The 27,163-nt window shown below is 37.6% G+C and overlaps 5 protein-coding genes and 1 pseudogene across 6 annotated transcripts in view; 2 read left to right on the plus strand and 4 right to left on the minus strand.

Moving 5' to 3' along the window:
• Positions 1 to 5,509, minus strand: part of LOC131684530 (ribosomal protein S6 kinase 2 beta) — a 102,383-nt gene extending 96,874 nt beyond the window's left edge. For both annotated transcript variants that reach the window (XM_058967492.1, XM_058967491.1), the window contains exon 1: positions 4,932 to 5,509. In XM_058967492.1, coding sequence (XP_058823475.1) covers positions 4,932 to 4,997 — 66 coding nt within the window. In that variant the 5' untranslated portion in view covers positions 4,998 to 5,509. The remainder of the gene's footprint in view (positions 1 to 4,931) is intronic.
• A 4,423-nt stretch (positions 5,510 to 9,932) lies between these two features.
• LOC131684534 (ribosome production factor 2 homolog) lies at positions 9,933 to 11,246 on the minus strand. Its single transcript, XM_058967507.1, has 3 exons — positions 11,085 to 11,246; positions 10,813 to 11,028; positions 9,933 to 10,757 (listed from the first exon to the last, which is right to left on the minus strand). Exons 1-3 carry the CDS (start codon positions 11,102 to 11,104, stop codon positions 9,977 to 9,979), a joined length of 1,017 nt encoding a protein of 338 aa, XP_058823490.1. The 5' UTR covers positions 11,105 to 11,246; the 3' UTR covers positions 9,933 to 9,976.
• A 2,768-nt stretch (positions 11,247 to 14,014) lies between these two features.
• Positions 14,015 to 16,825, plus strand: LOC131680756 (3'(2'),5'-bisphosphate nucleotidase 1-like). Its single transcript, XM_058961467.1, has 3 exons — positions 14,015 to 14,080; positions 15,994 to 16,044; positions 16,101 to 16,825. The coding sequence occupies exons 1-3, from the start codon at positions 14,015 to 14,017 to the stop codon at positions 16,788 to 16,790; spliced, it is 807 nt and encodes a 268-aa protein (XP_058817450.1). The 3' UTR covers positions 16,791 to 16,825.
• An 18-nt stretch (positions 16,826 to 16,843) lies between these two features.
• LOC131680757 (uncharacterized) lies at positions 16,844 to 17,547 on the minus strand (annotated as a pseudogene).
• Positions 17,548 to 18,500: 953 nt separating this feature from the next.
• LOC131684536 (RRP15-like protein) lies at positions 18,501 to 19,665 on the plus strand. Its single transcript, XM_058967509.1, has 2 exons — positions 18,501 to 18,743; positions 18,799 to 19,665. The coding sequence occupies exons 1-2, from the start codon at positions 18,704 to 18,706 to the stop codon at positions 19,638 to 19,640; spliced, it is 882 nt and encodes a 293-aa protein (XP_058823492.1). The 5' UTR covers positions 18,501 to 18,703; the 3' UTR covers positions 19,641 to 19,665.
• Positions 19,651 to 21,152, minus strand: LOC131684535 (RAB6A-GEF complex partner protein 2). Its single transcript, XM_058967508.1, has 3 exons — positions 20,942 to 21,152; positions 20,655 to 20,887; positions 19,651 to 20,595 (listed from the first exon to the last, which is right to left on the minus strand). The coding sequence occupies exons 1-3, from the start codon at positions 21,067 to 21,069 to the stop codon at positions 19,733 to 19,735; spliced, it is 1,224 nt and encodes a 407-aa protein (XP_058823491.1). The 5' UTR covers positions 21,070 to 21,152; the 3' UTR covers positions 19,651 to 19,732.
• Positions 21,153 to 27,163: the final 6,011 nt, after the last annotated feature.

Raw genomic sequence — 27,163 nt, forward strand, 5'->3', positions numbered from 1 at the left:
GCACTACGTAACAACATTATGTTCCGATTGTCATTCCGACGCACAAATTATAGTATGTATGGAGCCATCACTGGTCTGAAACGAATTGTTAACCAGGTAGCTTCAGCATTTCATTTCAACGTTTGTCGACAAACTCTGCGTATACGTTTCTCCAGATTGTTTAATAAATTCGTTAAGAACACTTGACCTTTTTATTGCTTGTTTGTAATTATTGTATAATTATTGTTTTCATGTGCGACATGGTTATTATAAATAAGATTAATATTTAGGCCAACATCATTGGGGTTTTGATATGCCTGTTGATATATTAAACAAAATAAATAAAATAAACACAAATAAATAAAATAAAGTAAACATAGAGGTTCTGTTTGCCGACGAGGAACGTGAACCGAAATTGTCTTTTGGTATAAGAACCAAGCGCCTGGTACTGTGCAAAATTCCCAAGTGGAAATCACTCAGTATAAACCAGCTTGTCAGAGCAGGAAATACGCTCTCAGTGATTCAGTTTATGCGGAACTGTATTCCAGCAATTCAAGGAGGTGGTCATTTGGAGAGATTCTGGCACGAGAATTATTTTCAACGAAGAAAGGTGCCTTATTCGGGATTGTCACAATATCTAACGTCTTTCTCTGCAGTATACGACTTTTACGTACATCTACATACAACGAACGAATGCTTAATTAATGTGTTGCTTCTTTCTCGGCACACGGGAATATGCAAACGACCAGGCGATTAAAGAAACGCATTAGTACACGAGAAATTTCAAACGTGCTAGCATAAGCGACATACAAAGGCCAACGCGAAAAAACGCGCAAAATATCATACAAATGCTCGAGCCTTTTGCGTTAATACAAATCAAGTCGCAAATGCGGTCATTAACGCATACCCAGGATTTTGCAACCATGAAATAATCCCAACGATTAAGTTGACGTGTTAGCACTTACGAATTAATAACCGCGAACTCAAGAGCCAACATTCTAACGTCCACTTTCGTGAGAAAGTGAATCGCACTCGTCCGGGAGCTTTCACTCTAAAATACGACAGTTATATACACCAGACAACAAGTTTCAGGGCGTCAAAATTGGACACTAAACTGAGAAGGGGGGATTACTTTCTACTTTCATCTGAACCGCACGCTCAAAATTAAACATTAGAATGACCGTCCGCGAGAGCATTTAAAAATCCACGCGAACATACAAACGACTACACGGTTATATAAACGCAACCAAACACGGTAGTGTACGCGACATAAAACTCCCACGCGATCAAACATAACATAAAAACGCTTGTTCCATTCGCGATAACACAAATCTGATAACGCGCGCGATATGCAATCGCGATCATCTATGATTCTAGGAGCCTAGGTTAGTGTCTTCATGAATCTCAAAACTCTCTCCTTCTAGATCTGAACCATACACTCAAAATCGCGGTTCGAGCAAACATTCAATCACGGTTACACAGGCAAATGTCGAAATATGCTCAATTTTCACTAGCTTGTTTTTAATGCAGACTTGGATGAAATTATCGCGTTTATCCAGGTGCTGAAGTAGCTTCTGGTCGCTCGGTTCTTCTGCTGTCCGGATACAAGACTGGCTATCCTCGTAGATGATCACCGATGAGTCCAGATTGATTTCAAATTCTCAAGGCACTTCAAGAGGTTGTCTTTTTAATAATCAACACATATTGCTGCCAATCACGTTTGATGCGTAATCCCAGAAAGTGATGTAGTTCATTAAGATTTGCCATGGCGAATTCGGCAGACAATCTCGCCTTGATGTCCTCCATGGCCTTCAACGAGTTTGAAACTAGAAGTATGTCATCCACGTACAAGTCAACGTAGACGTTTACCTTTTTCTTCATAAAAGTGTATAAGCAGCTACATGCTGTAAACTTTGGAATCCAAGCTTCAATATAAAATGGTCATTCCAGCCTCGAGCGACCTGCTTCGACCGTACAAGGATTTTGTAAGTTTGAAAACGTCCCGATGATTAATCGAATGTGTTAGCACTTATAAATTTATGAACGCGGTCTCAAGGGCAAACATGTTAACGCTTGTTCCCGCGCGATCATGTATACATAGTATCACAAATAGGATCACGGCCCGCTACAATTGGCTTTAAGCAGTGTGTTAGTGGGTGACATTTCCCGTCGCGTCCGCAATTGTAGTGTGTAGTTCTGATAGGAAGCCGTTTCGAGAACTAAGCTTTACCGCCTTACCGCCTTACTTCACACGCGGGTATCACAGGCAATTTATGAACCAAGAGAGCTACTCTTTATATACCAGCACATACTCTTGCGATGCCCACGTGTGTCTAACCCACGTCTATCATCTAACTGAAATAAGGCATGAATTTGTAGTAGAGTGAATTCGCATTGCTCGTTCGTTGAAGTTTCACAATCCAAGGTCTGCCGCGAAGACCACCGATCGATCATGCTCGACCCTTACGCCAAACTCACTGCTGGCAGTCAAGCTGTCACCAGATGATCCAGATGGTGCACGTATTCTTTACGTTCTTCTTTACGGAACTTCGCCGTAATAGGCCTATCTTTTGATAGGAAACCGAAACCTTCAGTTCATCTCGCCGGATAAGGATCATATACGGTCCGGTCAAGTTCAATGAGTAGGACTTCAAATGAGGGATCGGAGTGGATGACGAATCTTTTTCCACATCCATTTCACCATCACCGTTTGACCTCACACGAAACACAGATTGAAAGAGGTACGCGACTGCGGTATGCAACAAAATCGAGTGGCTGGTTTGATTCTCGCGTATAAACCCTCCCAGAAGATTGAAACTCTCGAGGAACCCAACCGGCGCCGGTTCGTCGACGGGATAACGAAAGCAAGCTGAAAACTCTTTGGGATTCTGACCGACTTATGCGCTACCAAAACAATACCAACGAAAGCGTGGAATACTCCAACTGCTGTATATTATCGATGTTATTCAACAAGTGCCTTGCGAGTAGCAATGTCCCTCATAACTGGAGACAAGTGAGAGTAATCGCCTTTCCAAAACCGGAAAAACCAGCTTCCGATCACAATTCGTATCGGCCGATTGCAATACTGTCCTGTAATCGAAGCTTGTTTGAAGAATTTATCCTGTTTCGCCTTGATAATTGGATCGAAAGAAATGGCTTTCTGCCAGATACACAATTTGGCTTACGCAAAGAAAGGACCTTGGGCCACTTTGAACAGAAATACGAATGGCCAATGCTAACAAAGAGTAGATGGCATCAGTGTTTTTGGATATTAGACGGTCGTTCAACGATTTTAAATCTTTTTTTACTAACTTGTTATCTGAGAATCACATGCATTTGTAGCATTTTTACATGAATGACACAGATAAAATGTTGTCAATTCATTCACGCCAAGGGAACCTACAGATGACGGTGCGGTCGCTATTTTTAAATTCAAGAATATCGAATAGCAAAGACCATTGCAAAATACATAAAAATTTCAAGTGGTTTGTCCAGTTTAATTCTCAAACTCGATTAATGTAATTTGTAATTTATTATTTTATTGGTTACGAAAATCTGTCAGTACAGGACTGTATATCATGTCAAGGATATAAGTTTAAAAAATCACATCAAGAGATCCTTGTACTTCAACTACATGGCACAGAAAATTAATCTTGTTTCGTATAATTTCAATCGTGTCCATATGCCATCATTTATCATAAATTTAGAGAAGCGCGCTGGTTATTTTACACATTGTGTAAAATAACAAGCACGGTAATCATACACGCAACTCGCTGTGTTGCCGATCCGCATCAGAGCTCTACTACGAAATTCTGCGGATACCTATGACTACAAAGCTGAAGGATTAATCTTAAACATTATGATTAATTTGTCCCATGACACACAACATAAGATTGTTTATTTATTTAGTTTTTTTTTATTTCGATTATAGAGGTTTTAACCTTAAGGTCATTCGCCTCTTCGGGTTAGGAAAATCTCTTATGAAAAATTTCTAACCCTATGTGCGGGAGTCGGGACTCGAACCCAGGTGCGCTGCGTACAAGGCAATCGATTTACCAACTACGCTACGCCCACCCCCTATTTATTTATTTATTTAGTAAGTCAAAACATAAATTTTGAATTTTGTATTTGAATTTAGTTTTTTCCTATGAGACAATATAAACTGAAGGTGCAATGGTGTAAAATGAGCCACATAATGAAATCTGTGGAAAATGAAACTGTCTCCAATTGATTCATTTTTCACGAAGAAACAACCTTCATGAAACGTTTGAGTTTAGCTAATTAATGATATTGCGCTTTGGCATTTCTCTGTATTACTGTAAATAGGAGTTGTTGCAGTTCGACGACCAACAAAATTGTTCATTTGGGCAATCATGATTTGAAAAGAACACTTAAACAGATGTAGAACAATGTTTCAAAAATAATGTAGCATTTTTGGCTTTTAATATTTTACCACTGCATAAAACATGGGACAATTATGCATATAACGGCAGTATAGTCGGTTTTACGCCAATTCAAAATTAAGTGTAATAAATCTATCCCTTTTTATGGGAATACCTCTATACATGAGACAATTACGCATAGAATGGTAGTGTACTACCATGTAAAAACGAAAACGTTATCATAAAGAACATTATTATTGATTCGATTTCGTTGGTTCCAACTGTGCAAACATCTGTTGCAATTGATGTAAGTAAATGGCGCTACAAAACTCATGAACTAAATGCTTTTTATCAATATATAGAATAATATTGTCTTTGTCTCGCGGTGCTACAAACAACAAAAGCAGAACCATATGTAATAATAAATTATTATTTTAAAAGCCTTATGAATTTCGACACGCAGAAAAATAGAACGGGCACCAAAATAAAAATAGGATAGTAATGCTACAGGCTACAACACAATATAAAATATTGAACTTGATAACAGGGAAAATCATCCAAGAGGCTTACCTCGATACCGACGATACTGTGTGGGACTTTCTCTCTCCATGGGTCCACCGAGTTGGCTAATGGCATTCTTGGCTGCTTCGCTCTAATAATGTTGATGATGGGACGCGGACAGGGAGGCTGAACGGAAATGACCTCTTCCAGCGCTACTATTCATCGAATGCGCTCTCCCCCCACGAAACACAACACACAAGCCGGAAGTATGGTTCAATGCGGAGAAACCTTGAGGCGGGTCTTGTTGCACGAGTTGGTAGTTACTTTGGTGGTTTTCTTAGCAAAAGCCGTGACACAACAACCACCAGATTTTCACTTTTCACACTTATTTCCTTCTCGGGTAATGCCAGCCAAATAAATCACAAATTTGAAGTGGAAAATTACAGCACTCCTTCGAAACGAACTTTGCCAAGATCACTCGCGCTAGATCACCTATTGTAGCTATTAACCAACAAATTTAATTCTTGAAATTTACACTTTTATCGCCTAATAAAATAGAAACACACAATAATTATACACAATGCACACAATAAAATACACTCCCGACTTTATTCGTCCGAATCGCGTTGAAAAGTGTTTCGTTCCGTTCGTTTCCTTCGTGTTCCTCCTGTCAAACTGTTTGCTGAAGGCGCAATGTCTTTGTATGAAACAGATGTGCAAATATTGTATTCGCAACAGTGTTGGTAACAGAAATGAAAATGAAATGCGTCATACAATGATGTCATTCATTTCATTCTGTATGGTAATGCTGGCTACAGAGTCATATGGTAGAAAAACCATTCTCAATAAATACTCGACAAATATATGATTACGGCTAAAAAGCCAACTGTCAAAGTTCTCTTTGAAAGGAAATTCTGGACAATACGTTACTCGCCAATCACAGATGTTGGTAGTAAACAAAAGAGAAAAGTTTTCTCTTTCGTTAACTACTACGAACTTTGTTTAGCCGGTAACGGTTTGTCCGGAATTTCCTTTCAAAGAGAATTTTGACAGTTGGCTTTTAAGCCGTAATCATATGTTTGTCGAGAATAGTAAAATGTGCTATATATTATTTCAAAGCTATCAGAAACTGTCTGAATCTATAACATGGTTTTTAATAAACATTTATGTTAGGTTTTACTATTTTGTATATTACCCGGATAGAATTTTACAATAGCATTTACCATACAAACAATCATAAAACAATAAATATTATAGTTATTACTGTTTCAACATTGTTCGATGCAAAGTTTTTACAGCAGATTTACAATAAAATTTCATATAACAATAAATTTTACTGTTAAGAAAAAAACTGATACGGTAAATTCACATTGAATTTTACTGTTCTCGAGAAAAAAATGTATGGAGAAAAATCGATTTTTTAATGTTAAGATACATAACCACCCCCCTTTTTTACTGTAAAAGTCTATTTTACATTGTAATTTACTGTAAAAACGTTAAAGTTTATTGTTTTTGTATTGTAGCATAACACTAAAACTCACTGTAAATTATTGTAAAATTACTGTACTGTCACAGTGAAAATTATGGTTTTGTTACTGTACATTTCTATTCGGGTAGATTTGGACACGATTACATTGTTAAAATTACTTCGTAAATGTTTAACGTTAATATGCTTTAAGATTTATTTGCGTAGCTTTTTGGACTACTATCAGTTTTACCACCAACATGGTAATAATTAAGTCATTTATAACCAAACACAGTTTTGATTTGGAAGTACTATAAACATAAATGTCCGCCATATTGTGCAAATATTTTTCTCTTGGTGTCAAAGTAGTTTTCTCATTTTGTTTCTTCAATATGCACAGTTTTATTTGAAATTAGAGCGAATTAGGGGGAAACTCAAGTTGAACCCAAACCCAAGCGTGGTCTTCTGGCGCCATTGGTGGTATTGTGATACCGATTCTAACAGCAAACGCAGGCGGGTTGGTGCGTACACGGTTAAAAAATTATACCCATTATTGCGTATTCTAATCCCCATCTCCGACAAAACTGGGAAAACTCATTTATTGGGTAAAGATGACATACCCAATAAAGAGTACCACCAGTATACGTCAAAAGTTGGGTAAATGTTTACCCAGTTTTATGTTTTTAAATAAATTGAAAATGGGTAGAATTGTACCCATTTTTTAGTACAAAGTAGAAAAGAAGAAAATAACTAATTTGAAGAACTATAAGGTGGAATAGTAAAAAACAAGAGTATCGTATCAACAATTTATTATTTTCTTCAAGCATTATATATAAAAACAAATTAGGAGCCCTTTTGCCCCTCCATTATCATCAACTTCATATACCGAACTGTGTTCCATCTTTGCCTTGTATGCATTCCTCTTCTCAGATTGCGAAGTTAACGTTATCGTCATGATACGTCGCCTTATCACTGAATCTCGCTCCGCTGTCATTTCGTCGTTTTTTGCATCAATTGTGCTTTTTTAATACCTAAATGGACAGTATAAAAATTGGCATCAAATTTCTAAACAACTTTTATGTTAGTTTCAGACTAACCTGAACATCTCTACTCATTGGCTCTAACAACGCACGTAGAGCTGAATTGTTCCGTAACTGATCGCAATAGAACCATTCACTATCCGGGCATTAATTTAATCCGCTTTTATCGTTACATGCACTGGTAAACATAAACTTAAAAACCGCAAAGTGTTTTTCAATCATTTATGAGTAATTTTTTATCCATTTTTCTCTTCGATTAGCAATATTAAGATGGATAATATTTTACCCAGTTATACATTCGAAAAAGTACCCAATTGGTGACAGCTGAAATTGAACTGGGAAATGGGTACTTCTGGTACTCACTACTCATTAATGGGTACTTTTTTTAACCGTGTATGATCGATATCGTAGATGGCTTCGCCCATGCAGGTTAATAAGGGTATTCAAATTATTTTGTGATGGAAAGGAATGTTAGTTCAACGCTTGTGACTATTATGACCCAGGAATTCTCTGCATCATCCACAAGTTTCGCAGAATAGGATTGGTGTTAGTAGGTAGGGAAATCAATCAGGATATATGTGTGTAGATATTGTGATTTATGGCGATTTCGCTTGAACCTGAAACTGAATCAGGTTCTAACCCCAACCGCTGTCAGTTCATACATTTTGACAGCAGTTGGGGTTAGGAACTGACTCAGTTTCGCCTCATACAAAAACCACATTAGTTAAGTAGTCACGCGCTTTGTCTTTTCATTTTAACTCAAAGTTTTCAGGTGTGCATCCTGCAGTAGAAATATGAATGCCGTTCTAATAGACATTTTAATAATTATTTTGAACAACGAACGGCCGGCCAACGGGAGTATTGCTTCTTATTAACACTTCAATATTCATTTCAAAAGTTTTCATTACAAAGCAAGCGTACAAAAAGTATAACAGATATCCCAAATGAATGTGAACAAATTCACTACGAAATGTTAATGACATGTTGGCATCTCCACTTTCCCTATCAGACACGTTTCCATATTTGCGTTAAATGTCAAATTGCAAACGCCATGTATTATGCGTAATAAATATAATTAACACGACAACGATCTTGATCCATCGATTGCCCAGAAGAAGAATGGATGGGAGAAGAGCAATACTGGCAAAGACCGACTACCATATAAACGGTTCAAACTCCAAAGAGTGACGCAGAGTACTGCACTGGACGATTTTGAAGAAAGGAACAGCAGTGCGATTTCACGAAGTTTTAGCTTCCGATGGCCCCACATTTTCTGACAGATTGAAGTTCTGGAGTGTTTAGAAAAGCAAAAGTAGTACAAATCTAGTGTCAGACCTTCACGTGACCTCAAGAAGTCGCATTTAAAGGTATTCGTCAATGTAGATTTCTCGGTAGACGGTTCCAGATTTAATAAAAAAAAACTGGCTTATTTTGACACATCTACAGATCGCTTGCCACATAAACAACTTTTTGTTCAATTCAACAGCTTTATTGTAGGCAATTCCAAAAAAAAATCCTACATAAAAGTTTCCTTTTTTGAATACGGTTTTTAAACTAAAGCTTTTAACGCTATACCACAGACTAACAGACATAACACTATGAGGAAATTCCCTCAAAAAACATCGATCCGGCAATTTTCCCAGAACACTAACTCCACCTTTAATTCACAGTCCCAAACACTCATTTGCTAGGTTTATGAACAATTTTTCACTAGTGGTCTATCCCCCATACGCTTGCTCATATGGCAGTGGCGCCAAAATTGCAAATGTGGCCACAGTCCCAACTACAAATATATTTAAAATGACCGTTAAAGCAGGCGAAGTATTGTTTTCGAATGTTATGTCTGTTAGTCTATATATAGAATGGATAAAGGCTATGATTCTAAACCTTATGGTCCGCCCAGGTGGTCGTCGGTACGGATCAATATCTTGACCTTGACCTCGTAGCATGTTGTTAGTCGCCTCTTACGACATAGGAGCAGGTTCCCAGTGGTTCTTTTATTTAGCCCGCCGGACACCACACGGCTTTTCATTTAAAAAACATAATCAACCAGCAAAATCCGGTTTGCGACTACAGTTAATTGCTGGTTCGCTGATGCATCTACTTTTTCGAACTTCGTGTCCCGTCCCTGGTTCGAACCATCAATAAAGCTTACCTGTCGATTCCAGCGATGCCACATGTTTTTGTGAAATGTCTGTAGAAGAATAATTAAAATGTCTGTAAAAGTCTGTAGATTGTTGTGTAAATTATATTTACACTAGGTTATTACTTTAAAAGAAGCTTGAAATTAGTAAACTATTGTGAAAGAATCACTCATATTTGGATTAAATTATTTTAGGGAAATTTTGTTAAACACTGTTACTCTTTGAAAAGTCTGTAGATTTCTGATTACGTCTGTAGCAGACCATCAAAAGTCTGTAAAATACAGACATGTCTGTAAATCTGGCATCGCTGGTCGATTCTGTAACCAAACTGAACAATGAACCGTCAGTTGATTAGAATTTCGAACAACTTCTCTGAATTCAGGAATTAATTTTTCTTGATTCGGTAAAAATGAAAAACTGCTTAATATACCTACATGTATTTTTATTCATATTTCATATAAATGATCACTCGCCCTCACTATCTAAAGCCATACCTAGCCTATCCGCACTGTTTTCGGCAGCTTCACCATCATCATGGTATTCGCGATCGGATGCTTCACCCTCCGAACCACTGGCCATCCTCCGCTTCTTAGCGGCTCGATCTGTTTTCTTTTCTTCCGCCGACTTTTTCAGACCCTTCATTTTCCTTGTCTGGATAGCATTGATGTCCTGCTTTCCAACGTGTACTCTTCCGTGGACATTACCCAGTTCATCTCGGTTGACGTTCTTTCGTTTGGCCACCTTCAAAATCGCTGGCTGCTTCATCGCTGTCTTGTACAGATCGTCCGAAGCTATTTTCATGCGCCGAATCGTTAAATCCATCGACGGACCCATTTCAACCAGCTCGATACGCGGTGTTCGCTGACCACTCTTTTTCAGCATGATCCGATACGAACGCATCATAACTGTTAGATCCTCAGTGATGGTAAAGCTCAGTACATGTTCCAGTCCCTGCAAACGAATGGAATCCACATTATCTATGTGGAACAAATCGAGCAAGAGACTACGAAGACGGCGCAGTTCTTCGGTCAGTTTCCACTTATACCCATTGAAAATGATTGCTGGTTTCACGAAAGCAGAAATTTTTTCGTTCTTAAAATCCTGCAAACTTTTGTACTCTTTGATGCCTAGCTCAACCATGTCCAATATATGCTCGTCATAAATTCGACCCAAAACCAGATTATTTGGACGCTTCTTTGAGGACGATCCGAACATAAACAACTGACAGTCATTTGATTTCGCTAATCTAAAAAACAGATATTATATTTTCGATTTTAATATATTATCCTACTAAAACTTACTGTTCCAGTGGAGTCGCATCTTCGAAAAGAGTCACGTCGTTATTTCGCCTCATAAGACTAGCCAGTGGTTTCTTGAACAGGTACAAATCTTTCAGTGCTTGACGAATTTCGTTGGAACATTTGCGGCCTTCCATTATCAAAGTTTTCTTGGGATTTTCGATTGTTTTCGGCTCCCGTTCATCTAAAAATCGCTTCCCACGGCGCGTTGTAGGTTTCCTATGAAATAAACGGTAATGGATATTGTTGTAAAATGTGTATTTCATAAAACTCACTTTATTCTAGCTGTAGACATGGTTAAGAAAAGACAAATCAACGATTTCAAGACACAATAATCATATATTCAATGTAGTTTATAATGAAAACGTTTGAATGTTGGAGCAGCAACAACACGTTTTACTTCGATTCGGCAAACTCTTTACGATGGGACGGTCGAGGCATGACGGACGTGATTCTAGACATTTTTTTGAGAGTTCTGAAATATTTCCATGCTACCAACCGTTGAAAGTTATAAAAAAACACCGTTTTGGAATTATTTCACATTTGCACTCTGAAGAGATGTTACCCAAGAGAGGGTAAGAAGCTGGCCACTATAATTAACCGTGTCGGACATTAATGGATGTTAAGTGCGTGGGGAATGGCATTGAACCATTTTGAAACAATTTTTTGGGCTTTTCAGTGGTTATAGTTAGTATTTCGGTTTCTGTGACACAGCCGATTCTAACTGTAGAGTCGGGTGTGTCACAGGAGCCGGAATACAAATTAGAACCAGCCAGCGTTTCGGCTCATATTCCAGGTGAACTTAATTGGGCCTGCTCTCTTTCGTTTTTCCAAATACAAATTTATATTTGGTTTTTCGTTGGAGGAAGTAGGATGCACGCAAATTTCAGATTATCTACTGCTGCAAGCTATCCGTGTACACTAAGGGTCGATTTCTTCATCCTCGCTTAACTTTTAAACCAGGTTCATCAGTACGTTTAAATCTGACTTAAACGCTAATTAAGCTAATATGGACCAAACAAGTCTGGGTCATTATAAGGGAGAAGGAGAAAAAAAGATTTAGCATCAAAAGGCTGAAAATCAAAAGGCCGAAAAAATAAGGCGAAATTTTAAAAGGCGAAAATTCAAAAGGCCTAATGCTAAAAAGGTCGAAAAATCAAATGGCCGAAAACTTAAAAGGCGAAAACTCAAAAAGCCGAAAACCCAAAAGGCCGAATCTCATAAGGCAAACTTTTTTTTATTATTCGATTATTTCACATTGTGTTCTTCCTGATTGATTAATCGCCTCATGTTTGGGTAAATCGAGCAATCGGGCGAATCGCACGTTTTCGTACGAAACATTTCCAATACAAAAGAAGGATTAATACTCTAAAAATCCACCAAACCCTTGTCAAATTGTACATTCATTGCGATTTTAATTCAGATTCAAAGAATGCTCGAAAGAAGGAATCATCCCCTATGTTTGAGTAAACCAGGCAGCCGAAGTGATCACAAGTGTGCGTGCAAGAGTTATTCGGCATACAGATTCAAAGAACTGCTCATATTTGAAAGAAGGAATCAATCCCTATGTTCGAGTAAACCGGGAATACGAACAGTTATGCAGTTGTAAGCAGCTGGCATGTAGCTCAAATGGTTGAGCATAACGGCAACTACCTAAATATTTAAATAACTTTAAATGAGTTTGCTTACCAATAGTACTAATATTGTACTTGAACCAAAATTAATTAGATTATTCTTCGTTATTAAATAATAAAAAACATTTACGCCACATCGCTTCAAGTCGCATGCTATCCAACATCGTTGTCGCTCCGTCGGACTTAAACTAATTTATAGCCCCTGTGTTTGAGTAAACCGGGCAAACGAGTGGATCACAGGTTTGCATGCGAGGGGCCGCCGCTTCGGATCGTTGGTCTCAGTTATGCGGCAAAGCCGCATTACACTGGCTTCGCCCCAAGTGCTAGAGCAGTGTAACAACCGATGGTTGAATATATGTAAGATCATTCAATAAATCATCGTTTGAAAAACTTAGCGAAATTCACAAATGATGAAGTATATAATTCGAAAGAACAGCTCATGATATAAAGAAAGATAATAAGGATAATTTTAATTATTGAAACGCTGTATGAAAAACCAAAACTCACGTCTGGTGGATCGCAATTTTACACTATACTATACTAAAATGTAAGTCATAGCCAAGTATCCATAATTGCAAAAATAAACAAGCATAAAAATTTCAAAAATGAAACTCAAAAGAACTGCTCATATTTAAAAGAAGGCAAAATCAGTTATAAAATGTATTCACTTGAAATATAATCAATATCAGGTAACGGATAATAACACATTATTATCATTGCTTTGTTTGTTTTGTTTCGTCCTATAAAAAGTTTGCCTTTCAAAATTCTGCCTTCTGAAAAGTTTGCCTTTTGAAATTCCGCCTTCCAGAAAGTTTGCCTTTTGAAAGTCCGCCTTTTGATTTTTCAGCCTTTTGAATTCGGCCTTATGTAATTGCGGCCTTATGATTTTCAGCCTTACGGCCTCGACCCATCAGTACGTTTAAATCTGACTTAAACGCTAATTAAGCTAATATGGACCAAACAAGTCTGGGCCATTATAAGGGAGAAGGGGAAAAAAAGAAACGAGAGGCTAGGCTATGTATGCCCAGTTAAGCTCAGCCGGAAATGAACCGGAATTCTGGCTGGTTCCAGTTCGCATTCTGGCTACAGTGACAGAACCGATTCTAGTTAGAATCGGTTGTATCACTGGAGCCCGTATACCGACTGGATCCAGCCAGAATTCCAGTTCATTTCCGGCTGAACTTTACTGGGTGTACACTGAGAATGCATAGTTAACATACTTTCTATTCCCGTCTCTTTTCCTCTGCTGTGATTTTTATGCATTTTCATGCATATATTTCTAGTAAGCATTCAATGAGGGGATAGACCGAATATGTCCAATGCATAAAATTTGGGAGCACGTCGTTTGGCATAAGTTCGTTTGGCATAAGTTCATTTGGCATAATGTTCATTTGGCATAACCGTAGGTGACACATACGGTCGTTTGGCATAATGTTCATTTGGCATAATGGTCATTTGGCATAATGGTCATTTGGCATAATGGTCGTTTGGCATAATGGTCATTTGGCATAACGGTCGTTTGGCATAATTTGAAATATACATTGAAATCTCTGTTATATTAGGCGTTGACGATGCCTAATGTGGCTACGCCACATCGCTTTAAGCGTGGTGCTGTTAAACTAGCTGATAGCCCCTATGTTTAAGTAATCCGGGCAAACGAGTGGATCACAGATTTGCTTGCAAGGGGCTGCCTTTCCGACGGAGGTATACAGATTCAAAGAACTGCTCATGTTTGAAAGATGGAGTCAACTCCTAAGTTTAAGTAATCCATGCAAACGAGTGGATCACAGATTCGCTTGCAAGGGGCTGCCGTTCCGACGGGGGTATACAGATTCAAAGAACTGCTCATGTTTGAAAGAAGGAGTCAACTCCTAAGTTTAAGTAATCCGGGCAAACGAGTGGATCACAGATTCGCTTGCAAGGGGCTGCCGTTCCGACGGGGGTATACAGATTCAAATAACTGCTCATGTTTGAAAGAAGGAGTCAACTCCTAAGTTTAAGTAATCCGGGCAAACGAGTGGATCACAGATTCGCTTGCAAGGGGCTGCCGTTCCGACGGGGGTATACAGATTCAAATAACTGCTCATGTTTGAAAGAAGGAGTCAACTCCTAAGTTTAAGTAATCCGGGCAAACGAGTGGATCACAGATTCGCTTGCAAGGGGCTGCCGTTCCGACGGGGGTATACAGATTCAAATAACTGCTCATGTTTGAAAGAAGGAGTCAACTCCTAAGTTTAAGTAATCCGGGCAAACGAGTGGATCACAGATTCCACTCGTTTGCCCGGATTACTTAAACTTAGGAGTTGACTCCATCTTTCAAACATGAGCAGTTCTTTGAATCTGTATACCTCCGTCGGAACGGCAGCCCCTTGTAAGCAAATCTGTGATCCACTCGTTTGCCCGGATTACTTAAACATAGGGGCTATCAGCTAGTTTAAGTCCGACGGAGCGGAGCGATGTCGGACAGCACCACGTTTAAAGCGATGTGGCGTAGCCACATTAGGCATCGTCAACGCCTAATATAACAGAGATTTCAATGTATATTTCAAATTATGCCAAACGACCATTATGCCAAATGACCATTATGCCAAACGACCATTATGCCAAATGACCATTATGCCAAATGACCATTATGCCAAATGAACATTATGCCAAACGACCGTATGTGTCACCTACGGTTATGCCAAATGAACATTATGCCAAATGAACTTATGCCAAATGAACTTATGCCAAACGAACTTATGTCAAACGACGTGCTCCCATAAAATTTATAGCAGAAGAAAAGATAGCAAGATAGAAAAGTATGCTATCGCATATGCATAAATAAAATTCTGCGTGTATGTATGTTTATTTGTGACGATAGTCTGTTAACGTATTTGCCTTAGGCCATTTCTCGACTAACATATGATTAGGGCCTTAAAGCCAAATTCATCTTTTTCGTTTTATTGCATTAATAGCATCCTTATTCTTCATTCTTTAAGCTATTGTGAGTCTATAATCGAAAAAATTCATCAAAATTATGTTATTATAATTTACAGTAAACGGCGCACAATCCATATTAAGCGAGTGGTTTTCACGCCCTTTGTTTCAGTTTACGGCTTAGCTGCATTAAGTGCTTGAATTGGCATTCCGGACCTTTAATTTTTGTTCTTATATAATCTTGTGAGTTATTTTAGGAGGATTTTATTATTGTGTAGACTTTATTGATGTCGATTTCCAACAAAAGAATTATCCTATCAAATGTAAAATATGTGAAATCCTAGGTGAAATCTGTGCTAGTTCTTTTTTTCCTATTTTTGTAAATAATTGTTATTGTCTGATTCTTCAAACAATAATGGACTTCTTGCATCACTATTATCTTTATAAATAACCTGTGCAACATTTCTAACAAAAAAACAGTAAAACCAAGTAAAACTTTGTTATATATATTGAATGGCTTAAACGTGCTTACGTTATATTTCAAAGTCAGTCAAGGGCTCAAATTAACGGCTGTAAAACCAAAACAAAGCAAACATGTGAAGTAAACGGCGCAAAGCAAAGGACTTGAAAGCCAAATAAAAAAATTTGTTTTGATTTGGCTTTCAAGTCCTTTGCTTTAAAGGTAGGTTGTGGTTAAATTTAGACTCGTTTCATGTCCTTATTTCATAAAAATTTTAGGTTCCGGACGATTGGATTATTCCAGACGTCAACACAGAATTTCTGGAACGTAACTCTTGCCCGGAAGCATTGAAGCAGGTGAAGGAAACTGATCTGGTTATTTGGGTGGATCCACTGGACGGAACGGGCGAGTATACGGAGGGTTTTCTGGAAGGAGTTATGGTGCTCATTGGCATAGCGGTCAATGATCGAGCCGTGGGAGGTGTAATTCATCAGCCCTATTTTAAGGCCGATACGGGTGAGCTGGGTCGGACAATTTGGGGAGTACAAGGAATTGGTACCGGTAGATTTACACCTAAACGCCCTCCAACCGATCGGTTCATAGTGACCACAACTAGATCCCATTCCACTGCAGTAGTTCAAGCTGCTTTAGATGCTTTATCGCCGGACGGTATTCTTAAAGTGGGTGGAGCTGGGTATAAAGTGTTACAGCTCCTGGAAGGAAATGCTCATGCACATGTTTTCGCAAGTGCTGGTTGCAAAAAGTGGGATACCTGCGCTCCGGAGGCAGTACTCGAGGCTCAAGGTGGAACGTTGACAGACATTCTGGGAAGGCATTATCGCTACGGGAAGGATGTACGATTTCCGAATGCTTGTGGCGTACTAGGATCTGCCAGTGGCATTGCTCACAAAGACATACTAGCCAAGTTGCCGGACAGTGTGAAACAAGCGATGAACAAAACAGAATAGATGACTTGTTCTAATAAAGGTTCTAGTACAATTAACCGTTCTAAAACACCTACATTTATTGACACCATTAAAAAGATACCAGTTCCGGAATCCCATAACAAATTGGCAATTATTTACAGTTTAGATTTAGGTTTCTGAAGCAGCGCCCTAAGGTCTCCTTAGAATTTTACCACTCAAATTTTTCGGAATTTCTGCTATGAATCGAACACCTCCATCTCTTAGCCGGTGAGGTTCTATCCGCAACGTATTTTTTTAATTCTTCACTGACTGAAACATCATCCTGTTTAACGACAAAAGCGAGCGGAAGCTCACCAGCTTCTTCGTCTGGCAGACCAATCACAGCTGCATCTTTCACCTTCGGATTAGTCAACAAAATTGCTTCTATTTCGGCGGGTGGTACCTGGAAAGCTTTGTACTTAATCAGTTCCTTCAAACGATCTACAACATAGAACTCCAGATCCTCGTCATAGTATCCAATATCGCTGGTGTGCAGCCAGCCGTCCTTGTCAATCGTTTCTTGAGTTGCTTTATCGTTCCCGATATAGTCCTTCATGATTTAAAGCAAAGCTCTCCGTGCTGGTTCGGTCCCAAGGCTTTTCCGGTCTCCGTTTATTGTTTATTATTAATCGTACGATAGCCTGTCAGTTTAGTACTATAAATCAGGTCAAGGAATTATTTTAAATAGAAGTTATACATAGGAAGATTAATAGGAAGATCAATTACCTTGGCTAGAATATCGTTGGCTTAACCATATCATCTCTTCGGTCCACTCATCACGAAATTCTTCCCGAATCTGTCGAATATCCGGGAAAAGCTTCAAACGCTTGGTTTATTTTGCCGGCACAGTGTTCTGCACAAGCAAAGTACAAAATGATATGGGACCTGGTTTGTACGTGTTACCACCACAGAACAGTGAATCAGGCAGTAAAACCGCATTTGACCATACGAAAGCAATGGAGCACCAGGGACAAAGCATGACCATTTCGATCGTTGAATCCTTCAAAGATTCAGATCATCGTCCAGAATATCATTCAAATCCGGGGTACATTAAGGAAAATGATACTGATAGCGACTCAGAAACCAAAGAGAACGTAACGGTTGAAGGATTGACTGAGCAAGCACTTTCGGAGTATTTCGAACCATTTATCAGATTTCGATGCTCCCATTAACTTCGATATGGATATGGAATTTTTTTTATTATTTTTGTGCCGTTAGCTTGCGGCTCAAAAGCCAAAACAAAACAAACAAAGTGAAGTGAACGGCGCAAGGCAAGGACTTGAAAGCCAAATCAAAACAAATACATTGATGTTAACGGCGTGGAGCAAACGGCTGATAATCCACCAGGGATGCCGGCAGTGCGCAAAAAGGACGTAAATTGCATTTTGTTTAAAAAAAGTGGTGATATGTAATGTTTTGCTTCTATTTCGTATTTTGACGTGAAAGATTAATGTTTTATCTACCAAAGAGCGACATTTTTTCATTAGGATCAATAGACCACTTTAATTAATGAATAAAAAAAGATATGCTAAACTTCAGTCTCATTTTTCTCGGTTTGACATCATTGGCTTTACGGCCCTAATCATATGTTAGTCGAGATTTATGCTATCGATGCATAAATAAAATTCTGCGTGTAGGGTAAATTGATTAGGTGTGATTTTACCGAACAACTGCGTTGTTTGTAAATTGCGTGTCATTATTGTTGACAGCAAAGAAAGCAAGTGAATCACGTTTTACGCGCACGTTGTTTTGTTTGCAAATTTACACACATTCGTCAATTCAAGTAATTTGTAATTTATTGTTTTATTGCTTGCGAAAATCTGTCAGTACAAGACTGTATATCAGGTTAAAGATATAAATAAACTATTTAATTGAAAATCAACCTTCATTGCAAGCTCGATAACCCACAATCAACAATGGTTTCCGGTGTAAAAGTTATGAAAAAAGGTTGTAGAGGTAATTCAAAATCTTCCGCCTGCTAGCATCATTCAAATATTTCGTTTTTCACCAGTACATGAAGCTATGGCCAAATCGGACACCGATAGTGAAATGTCCGAGGATGACCAAGATGAACAGCATTTGTCAGACGCAGAATTTCCCATGTCCGACGAAGAACCATTAGATCATGAAGAACCCCATGAAGATGAGGATCAGCAATCAACGTCAAAATGGGCTCTCACGATGGCAAAGTATCTCAGAAAAACTGGAGATGCCCCTATTCTTTCAAAGGTTACGAAAGAGGCAGATCTGGAAAGAAAACGGAAGGAACCAAAAGCGACTTATAAATTTGAAGTCATTGGACAAGACAAGACGTCCAAAGAAGACAACCCAAAGGATGATAAACCAAGTGATTTGGAAATCGCCAGGGAATTGATTCGTCAGAGGGCCCTGCTCAAGAAAGAGCGTCAGAAAGATATTTTAGGATTGCGAGTGAAACCAGCTGTTGGCGGATACGAACGGGAAAAAACACTGAAAAAGATCGCCACCAAGGGCACAGTTCAACTATTCAATGCCGTTCGGCAACAACAACGAGATGTCAGTAAAAAACTACAGGAAGCAGGCAAACTGGAATACAAACGAGAAAAAGTTCTGAAAAATCTTAGCAAGAAGGAATTTCTGAATGTACTTATGAATGGGCCAAGAGCGAAGTCGGAGCTGGTGGACAGTTTAGTTAAGAAGGAGGAGGTTAAATCAGAGAATGAGTCTGAAGATGGTGATGAGCCCGAGTCTACGTGGGGTGCACTAAGGGCGGACTTTTTGACAGGAAAAAAGTCTGGATGGGATAAAGAAGACGACGAGAATGATGGTAACTTTGGTAACGATCCGATGGGCGGTAGCTCGGACTCTGAATAAAACTAATATGTTGTTACACGATAAATTGTATTTTTTCGTTTGACCAATTAGTTGCCTCGAAAAAAATCGCAGGCTTCATAAACATCCAACTTCTACTTAATATTCAACGTGAACGTCCCACAAGCTTGTGGAATCTGTACAGGTGCGGTCGGATAAATCGTCACCGGTAGGTTCCAGATCATGGTTTCGATCGAAATGTCCGTCGGAGCTTGCCATTCCAGCGTGTCGCTAACGATAGTTGTGTTCAGCTCTTCATTGGTGCTGGTGACGAACTGAAAATGCAATCTCCATCTGACATCAACCAGGTCGGTTTCGAACGTCGGAGTCACATACAGTGGAATAGGTAGGATCATTTGCGTTTGGAGCAATCCAAGACACACTTCGTGGTGTTTAGTAAAGTTTGTTATGCGTCCAAAGGGAACCGAAGTGTGTTCCTTGTCCGGGCTTAAAGTACTCCCAATGTCACTTGGCGGCTTGACTTCCTTATTTTTGACAACTTCTTCACATTGCAGCGTAACTGAAAGTTGGACACATTTTACAGTTCCACAGCTGAAGTCCAAAGTGCCAACAATATCCTCTCCAAGTTTGTAAATCGGCTTAAACAGGCAAAAACGGCCCACTTTACCCCTCTTATTTGATATCAAGTAAAAGTTTGGTCGTCGCCGAGCAGTTATGTTCTGTAAGTAATGTAAGGCATACTCAATCTTAGAGGGAGCCTTCTTTTTTTCTATAAATGGATTGTTTGGTGCTAGATCTTCGTTAGATTCGTCATTTAGGGTAATCGCTTCATCGCTACTGTTGATTGGTGGCAGAGGTAGGACACGAATTGGAATGTATAATGCCTGGACCGTTGAGCCGACGCGTTGCGTAGCTACTGTGATTTTATAGTAGTATTTGACCATAACACCCCTATAGGTTGGAGGAGTATTTACTGAGAGTGTTTCGCGGAACATAACTAAAATCGGTTCAAACATTTGAAATGATAACTTTTAATTGTGGTTATTTTTCACTTACATTGTCTTGATTCACCCGGCGAAAGGCGCAAATCACAAAATAGTATTTTGGGTTCAGAAGATTTAAGCACCTCGCCTTTCAGTTGGTTGCTAGCATTAAGGGACGTTGATCCGCTTACATTTTTGTTAATTGAACTCGATGCCTCTGCTGCAGCCCCACCGCGATCCTGGAGAGTAGAGTTGCAATAACAGTGAATCTGGACTGTTGCCCATGCTAAATTCTCCAGAATGTCGCTAAAAAGGACAATTTTTTTTAAATTTCAAAAAAAGTTCAAAATATTGCTTTACCTATGGCTTTGGGAAATGTTATGCTCCGGTAATTTTGGATTTGTAAAAATTATTAAGCATTCCACTATTTCACCGCAAAGAAAAACGGCACTTTGATCTCGTATTAGTTTAGCAGTTATTTCAATCATTTTTATTAATGAAAACGGTTCAATAACAAACGAAACATAAAACAATGATGACGCGTCGCAGCGATTGACAATCAGCTGGCATCATCATGTTCTATTTTTATTTCAGTATTTGCAAAACCTTTCTGTGAAATATTTCATATACACGCTTCGATCAAAACATTGTTGCATACACGCATAAACTACATTACCCATTATAATATAAAAAATGTCCGTTTTGAAAGTTGACTGCCATAAAATGGGTTACTGAAAAATGAAACCATACTAAATTGCATGATTCAGTGATCGAAGCTCAAAGCAAATACAAATTTGTATTTGCTCAAAGCTTCATTAAGTATTCAAAATCATGAAATAAAATTTTGCTTTTACTACCTAAATCGACTAAATGATAGTATCGCCCATTCGGCGATTGTTTGCGTTTTCGTTCCCATACGTATCACCATTGAAGCATCGCTCTACCCTAATAAACATCTTATGATCCAAGAGCCTAACGACCTTTTCAGGGTATAATCCAAACAATATGTGGAATCGTTGGATTATATTGGTTAAAGTTCGCGTATAACTTTTTTTTATAAGGGTTACGTTTTTTTTTACAATAACTCCCGTTTTACGACATCGATTTCGTTCGAGCCTACTCAATTGGCATTTTGCTGCAAAGCTCATTTACCTGCTGCGACATTTACAGATTAATAGCATAAACAAGATAAGCAGGATGTTTTTGTGTTTTTCATGTCTACGATAAATAATTTGATGCAATTTTTTCATGTTTTTCGGTAAATACGCATCAATCATCATCGAATAATGGACTCAAAGGGGAAGAAAAACGATTTGTAAGTTAATGATAATAGTTTTTAGTAGATACGCTTAAGTTAAACTTAAAAAATCTTCGAAAATGTGCATTCTGTGCTTCTAGGTTAGGGTTCACAACCGACAACCCGATTTAAGAATATTCAAACAACTTATTAAAGCATAACAAATTTAAGTTCACTTTTGGAAAAAATTAGCTCTCATTTCGAGTATACACAATTTTGTACGAAGTGGTTTTATACCGACTAAGAATGAAAAATTTAAAAAATATGCTGCAATAGGGATCTTTAATTTGGAAAAATTGCGCCAGTGTTTCATATGTATTGGTAGCGGGTGTCCTTACGAGTACACTCATATTATTCTTAAACTTTGATTATTCTTTTATGATTTTTAAATTAAAAAAAAAACAAATTAAATTCAACCAGCAAACTGACAGTTGTCCTACTAAATGACGTATCTGCAAATATCTCGTTCGCCTCATTGTTAACCGGGACAGCACCCCACACAGCATGATCTGGTACTTTGTCAATCTGCTAGCAGCCTGCCATCTGCAAACTATGGTAGATCTGATAAGGCAACCTATAGAGTCGTGCAAGTCGCATGGGTTTGGATGTGTTATTGTCATAAAAGGAAACAAACTAAAAAATGTTTTTTTCAATAGTTTCGGGCCAAAAAATTGAAAAAGGACTGAGATATTAACTCACGGTACTAATCTGCATCAGAATATGCCTTAACCCCCACACCCCTAAAGATCCCTATATCCCTCTTTTGCATAATAATCTATTGCCATCTTGAAGGAAATTAGTTTTCTTCCACTTCACCTTCAGTTTTTTTATGTAAATATGACCAATTTTCTTAAAAAATGCAAAAATTGCGTAAACTTTTGAAAATTTTCGACTGATTTGACAGTTCCTTCGCAAATCATCCACCTCAAGCAGGTGCAGCCCCCTATATGTATATATATATATATATATATATATATATATATATATATATATATATATATATATATATATATATATATATATATATATATATATATATATATATATATATATATATATATATATATATATATATATATATATATATATATATATATATATATATATATATATATATATATATATATATATATATATATATATATATATATATATATATATATATTCTGCGGAAAGATGCCAATAGCGATCATTGTTACTATTTGCAGCTGGTATCAGCTTCATAATCATGAATATGAAAAATATGAAAAAAAAAATGAAGGCTGTGTACAAGACACGACTGCAGTTGCATTGAAAATTATTAACCCTTAGCATTATTAACCCTTAAAGGCGCAAACAATTTGTTTCCATTGTATATTCGTCCTAATCAGGACAGTTTGCTAATAACTATGTTTTAGGATACGGGACGAGAATCCTTTGAAACAATAGGGATCTTTAGGGGTGTGCGGGTTAAGGCATATTCTGATGCAGATTAGTACCGTGAGTTAATATCTCAGTCCTTTTTCAATTTTTTGGCCCGAAACTATTGAAAAAAACATTTTTTAGTTTGTTTCCTTTTAGGACAATAACACATCCAAACCCATGCGACTTGCACGACTCTATAGGTTGCCTTATCAGATCTACCATAGTTTGCAGATGAAACTTGGGATGGCAGGTTGCTAGCGGATTGACAAAGTACCAGATCATGCTGTGTGGGGTGCTGTCCCGGTTAACAATGAGCCGAACGAGATATTTGCAGATAAGTCATTTAGTAGGACAACTGTCAGTTTGCTGGTTGAGTTTAATTTGGTTTTTTTAAATTTAAAAATCATAAAAGAATAATTAAGGTTTAAGAATGATATGAGTGTACTCGTAAGGACACCCGCTACCAATACATATGAAAAACTGTCATAATTTTTCCAAATTAAAGATCCCTATTGGAACCATGTTGCGCCGGCGATTCGTTTCTGCTGCATACACACAGACGAACATTCCTCTTTCGCAGCTCATGTCAAATGAGCACTATGTAACACAAGGCGATCTCTTTTATTAACTTTTTGGTGCAGACGGATGCTTTTGTGGGACAAAACAAAATTTCATCATACTTTTTGGTGTGGCTTTCGCTAACACTAATAAAATAAAGCACCCATTAATGCGTAGAAAACTACATTTTCAATAAAAGCGGAATAACCCATTAAATGGGTAAAGTACGTCAACCTGGGTATGTTTTACCCATTATTTTTCGCAGAACTGTTACAACGAAGTGTGTTAAAAAATACCCATTCATGAAAATCGCGCCAGAATGAAAAATACTGTCAATAGATTTGTTTCTAAATTTTAGAAAACATAAAATAACATTCATTTCATATTATTGTCTTCTTATAAAAGTATAAGAATCTTGATTGAGATCTTATTCCAAAACGCCTTAACAAAATTAAACCGCCAACTAGATATATTTTTTATGGCTAGATCTTTTAGCTGCTCTAAAAATGCCGAACTAGTGCATATTTGCAACATCCTCAGTAGTCTAAACAGCCGTTGTTTTCGGAGCATTGCCGAAATGTTCCGTTTCCGCCACGGACTCCGATGCAGGCCGTTAATTTGAAGTTCCCGCTTTGATCCTTAGTTTGCAGGTTAACTCGCTTGAAATAATTCTTAAGGATTTTTCACCCATTGTTAAGATCAATATACCCATTGACCTTACCTCATCGAGTAGTTGTGAAATGGATAAAAAATACTCATTGTTAGAAACAATAAAACATTTTTTGACAGCTCGAATAACTTCCGAAAATGGGCAATTTGAATACATAAAATGGTTAAAGTTTTTTTTACCGTGTAGTCGTAGGGTTGCCACATTCACTGATTGCCTTAAAGATTTAGAAAAACTATCGGGTTGGTAGATTATTTTGAAGAATATTTGCATATATTATGATTCACTGGTAAAGGTACAGAATTACCAAGCACAAACTTAATACAAGTTAATAAAAGGAATTTTCTAATTGAATACTGTTTCCATTATGTATTTGTCCTAATAAGGACGGTTTGCTAATAACTATGTTTTGGGATACGTTACGAGAATCCTATGGAACCTGCACGGATGATACGCACGGCATAAACCAGCAATTCACCATCTCGCTTCTGTTCCGCCATCGTCGTTTGAAGCTGCGAACAAAATCCTTCCAGAGCACACAAACAAACGTTCCCCTTCCGTAGCTCGTGATCTTATGAAAGATATAACAGCTATCCAACAAGCAACAATAGCGATAATCCAACTGGTTATGCCAGTAGAGCAGGCATGGCAACGAAGGAATTTGGTCGAAAACATTCCTTTTATATCAAACGATGAATTGCTTTTGAATGTCGAGATGAGGTCCGTGTTAGGGAAAGTATTGCACAAATTTGTGAAAATTGTATATGTTTTCACTATTTATTGCATATATACGGATTTTTCAATAGTGTGCTAATAAAATATGCAGATAAATTTGATAACAATTTTTTACTGGCAATTTTCTGAATCGATTGCTGTTCGAATCATGAAAATCCGTCAATTATTTGCAAAACGTAAGTGAAAACATTGTCAATTTTCCCAATGTTTTTGTTGAATTTTTCAATAGTGTACAGTTGAAATACCAATTTATAGTTGCAACCTTTTAAATTGGACTTTTCTGAACCTATTAGTATTTAAATGACGCAAATCCATCAACAATTGACAACAATACAGTTGTATAAAATTATGCCACATTTTCGTGACGCTATTCGAAATCAGATTTTAGTTTTACACCCTGCCGCAGCCCCACATAGTAGAGTAAAGCATTTTCAATGCTAAAAAACAGTATCGCCCCTAAACTGGTAGCAAACTATGGTAGATCTGATAAGGCAACCTATAGAGTCGTGTAGGTCGCATGGGTTTGGATGTGTTATTGTCCTAAAAGGAAACAAACTAAAAAATGTTTTTTTCAGCAGTTTCGGGCCTAAACATTGAAAAAGGACTGATATTAACTCACGGTACTAATCTGCATCAGAATATGCCTTAACCCACACCCCTAAAGATCCCTCTAGCATAAATTTTATGCTAAAACCATATTCTGTCTGTTCACCCATAGGTATCCATAAACTAAAAATATACTATCATAGCATAAACCATGTTTATTCTTCGAATGCATGTTTCTATTTTATTCTAATAATGCATAATATTTATTTAACAGAATTTGATGATTTTTTTTCGTTATTACACGTTCAATACTTACTCTCTAGTATTACAAAAATCTATACCGTTTATTCAAAACGTCATATCTAACCAATGTAAACAAACTGAGTTAATTATGCCAAATAAAAGCCAAGTATTGACTCTTTATCGTCCACAAATAATAGAGAAAAATAATAACTCTTTACATGTTAATTTAACCTCAAGTCAAAATGTCATATATAGTATACCAAAGTTTTGCTAATATTTTGTAGATGTGATGATTTGCGTTGTGATGTTTTTCCAAGTCGCCTGTAGTTAGCATCTTTTTCCAATGCTAAACCTAATATCTACACTCTTGGTTGCAATACAGCACATGAAATATATCACAACTACAAGCCCGTCCTAGGGGCAGATGTGATGCATTTTTAAAAATCAGCGAAATTAAATGCATTTATTTCCATCAAAATAGAAATTCATAATGTATTTTGCGTTGCGTGCAATATTTTTGCGTTGCGTGGAATGTTGTTTGCGTTGCGTGTAAGACGTCAAAATCCTACACGATAAAAAAAAAACTTTACCCATTTTATGTATTCAAATTGCCCATTTTCGGAAGTTATTCGAGCTGTCAAAAAAATGGGTATTTTTTTTTTGTTTCTAACAATGAGTACTTTTTATCCATTTCACAACTACTCGATGAGGTAATGTCAATGAGTATATTGATCTTGATAATGGGTGAAAAATCCTTAAGCATTATTTCAAGCGAGTTAACCTGCAAACTAAGGATCGCAGTGGAACCTGCAAATTGTCGCCAACGTCTGTTTAGACTACTGAGGATGTTGAAAATATGCGCCAGTTCGGCATTTTTAGAGCAGCCAAAAGATCCAGCCATCAAAAATATATCCAGTTGGCGGTTTTATTATGTTAAGTAGTTTTAGAATAGGATTTCCATCTAGATTCCTATACTTTTATGAGGAAACAATAATGTGAAATGAATGTTATTTTATGTTTTTTTAAATTCATAAATAATTCTATTGACAGTATTTTTCATTCTGGCGCGAATTTCATGAATGGGTATTTTTTACGCATTTTGTTGTAACAGTTCTGCGAAAAATAATGGGTG

Source organism: Topomyia yanbarensis, chromosome 2 (assembly GCF_030247195.1).
Source record: "Topomyia yanbarensis strain Yona2022 chromosome 2, ASM3024719v1, whole genome shotgun sequence".
NCBI lineage: Eukaryota > Metazoa > Arthropoda > Insecta > Diptera > Culicidae > Topomyia > Topomyia yanbarensis.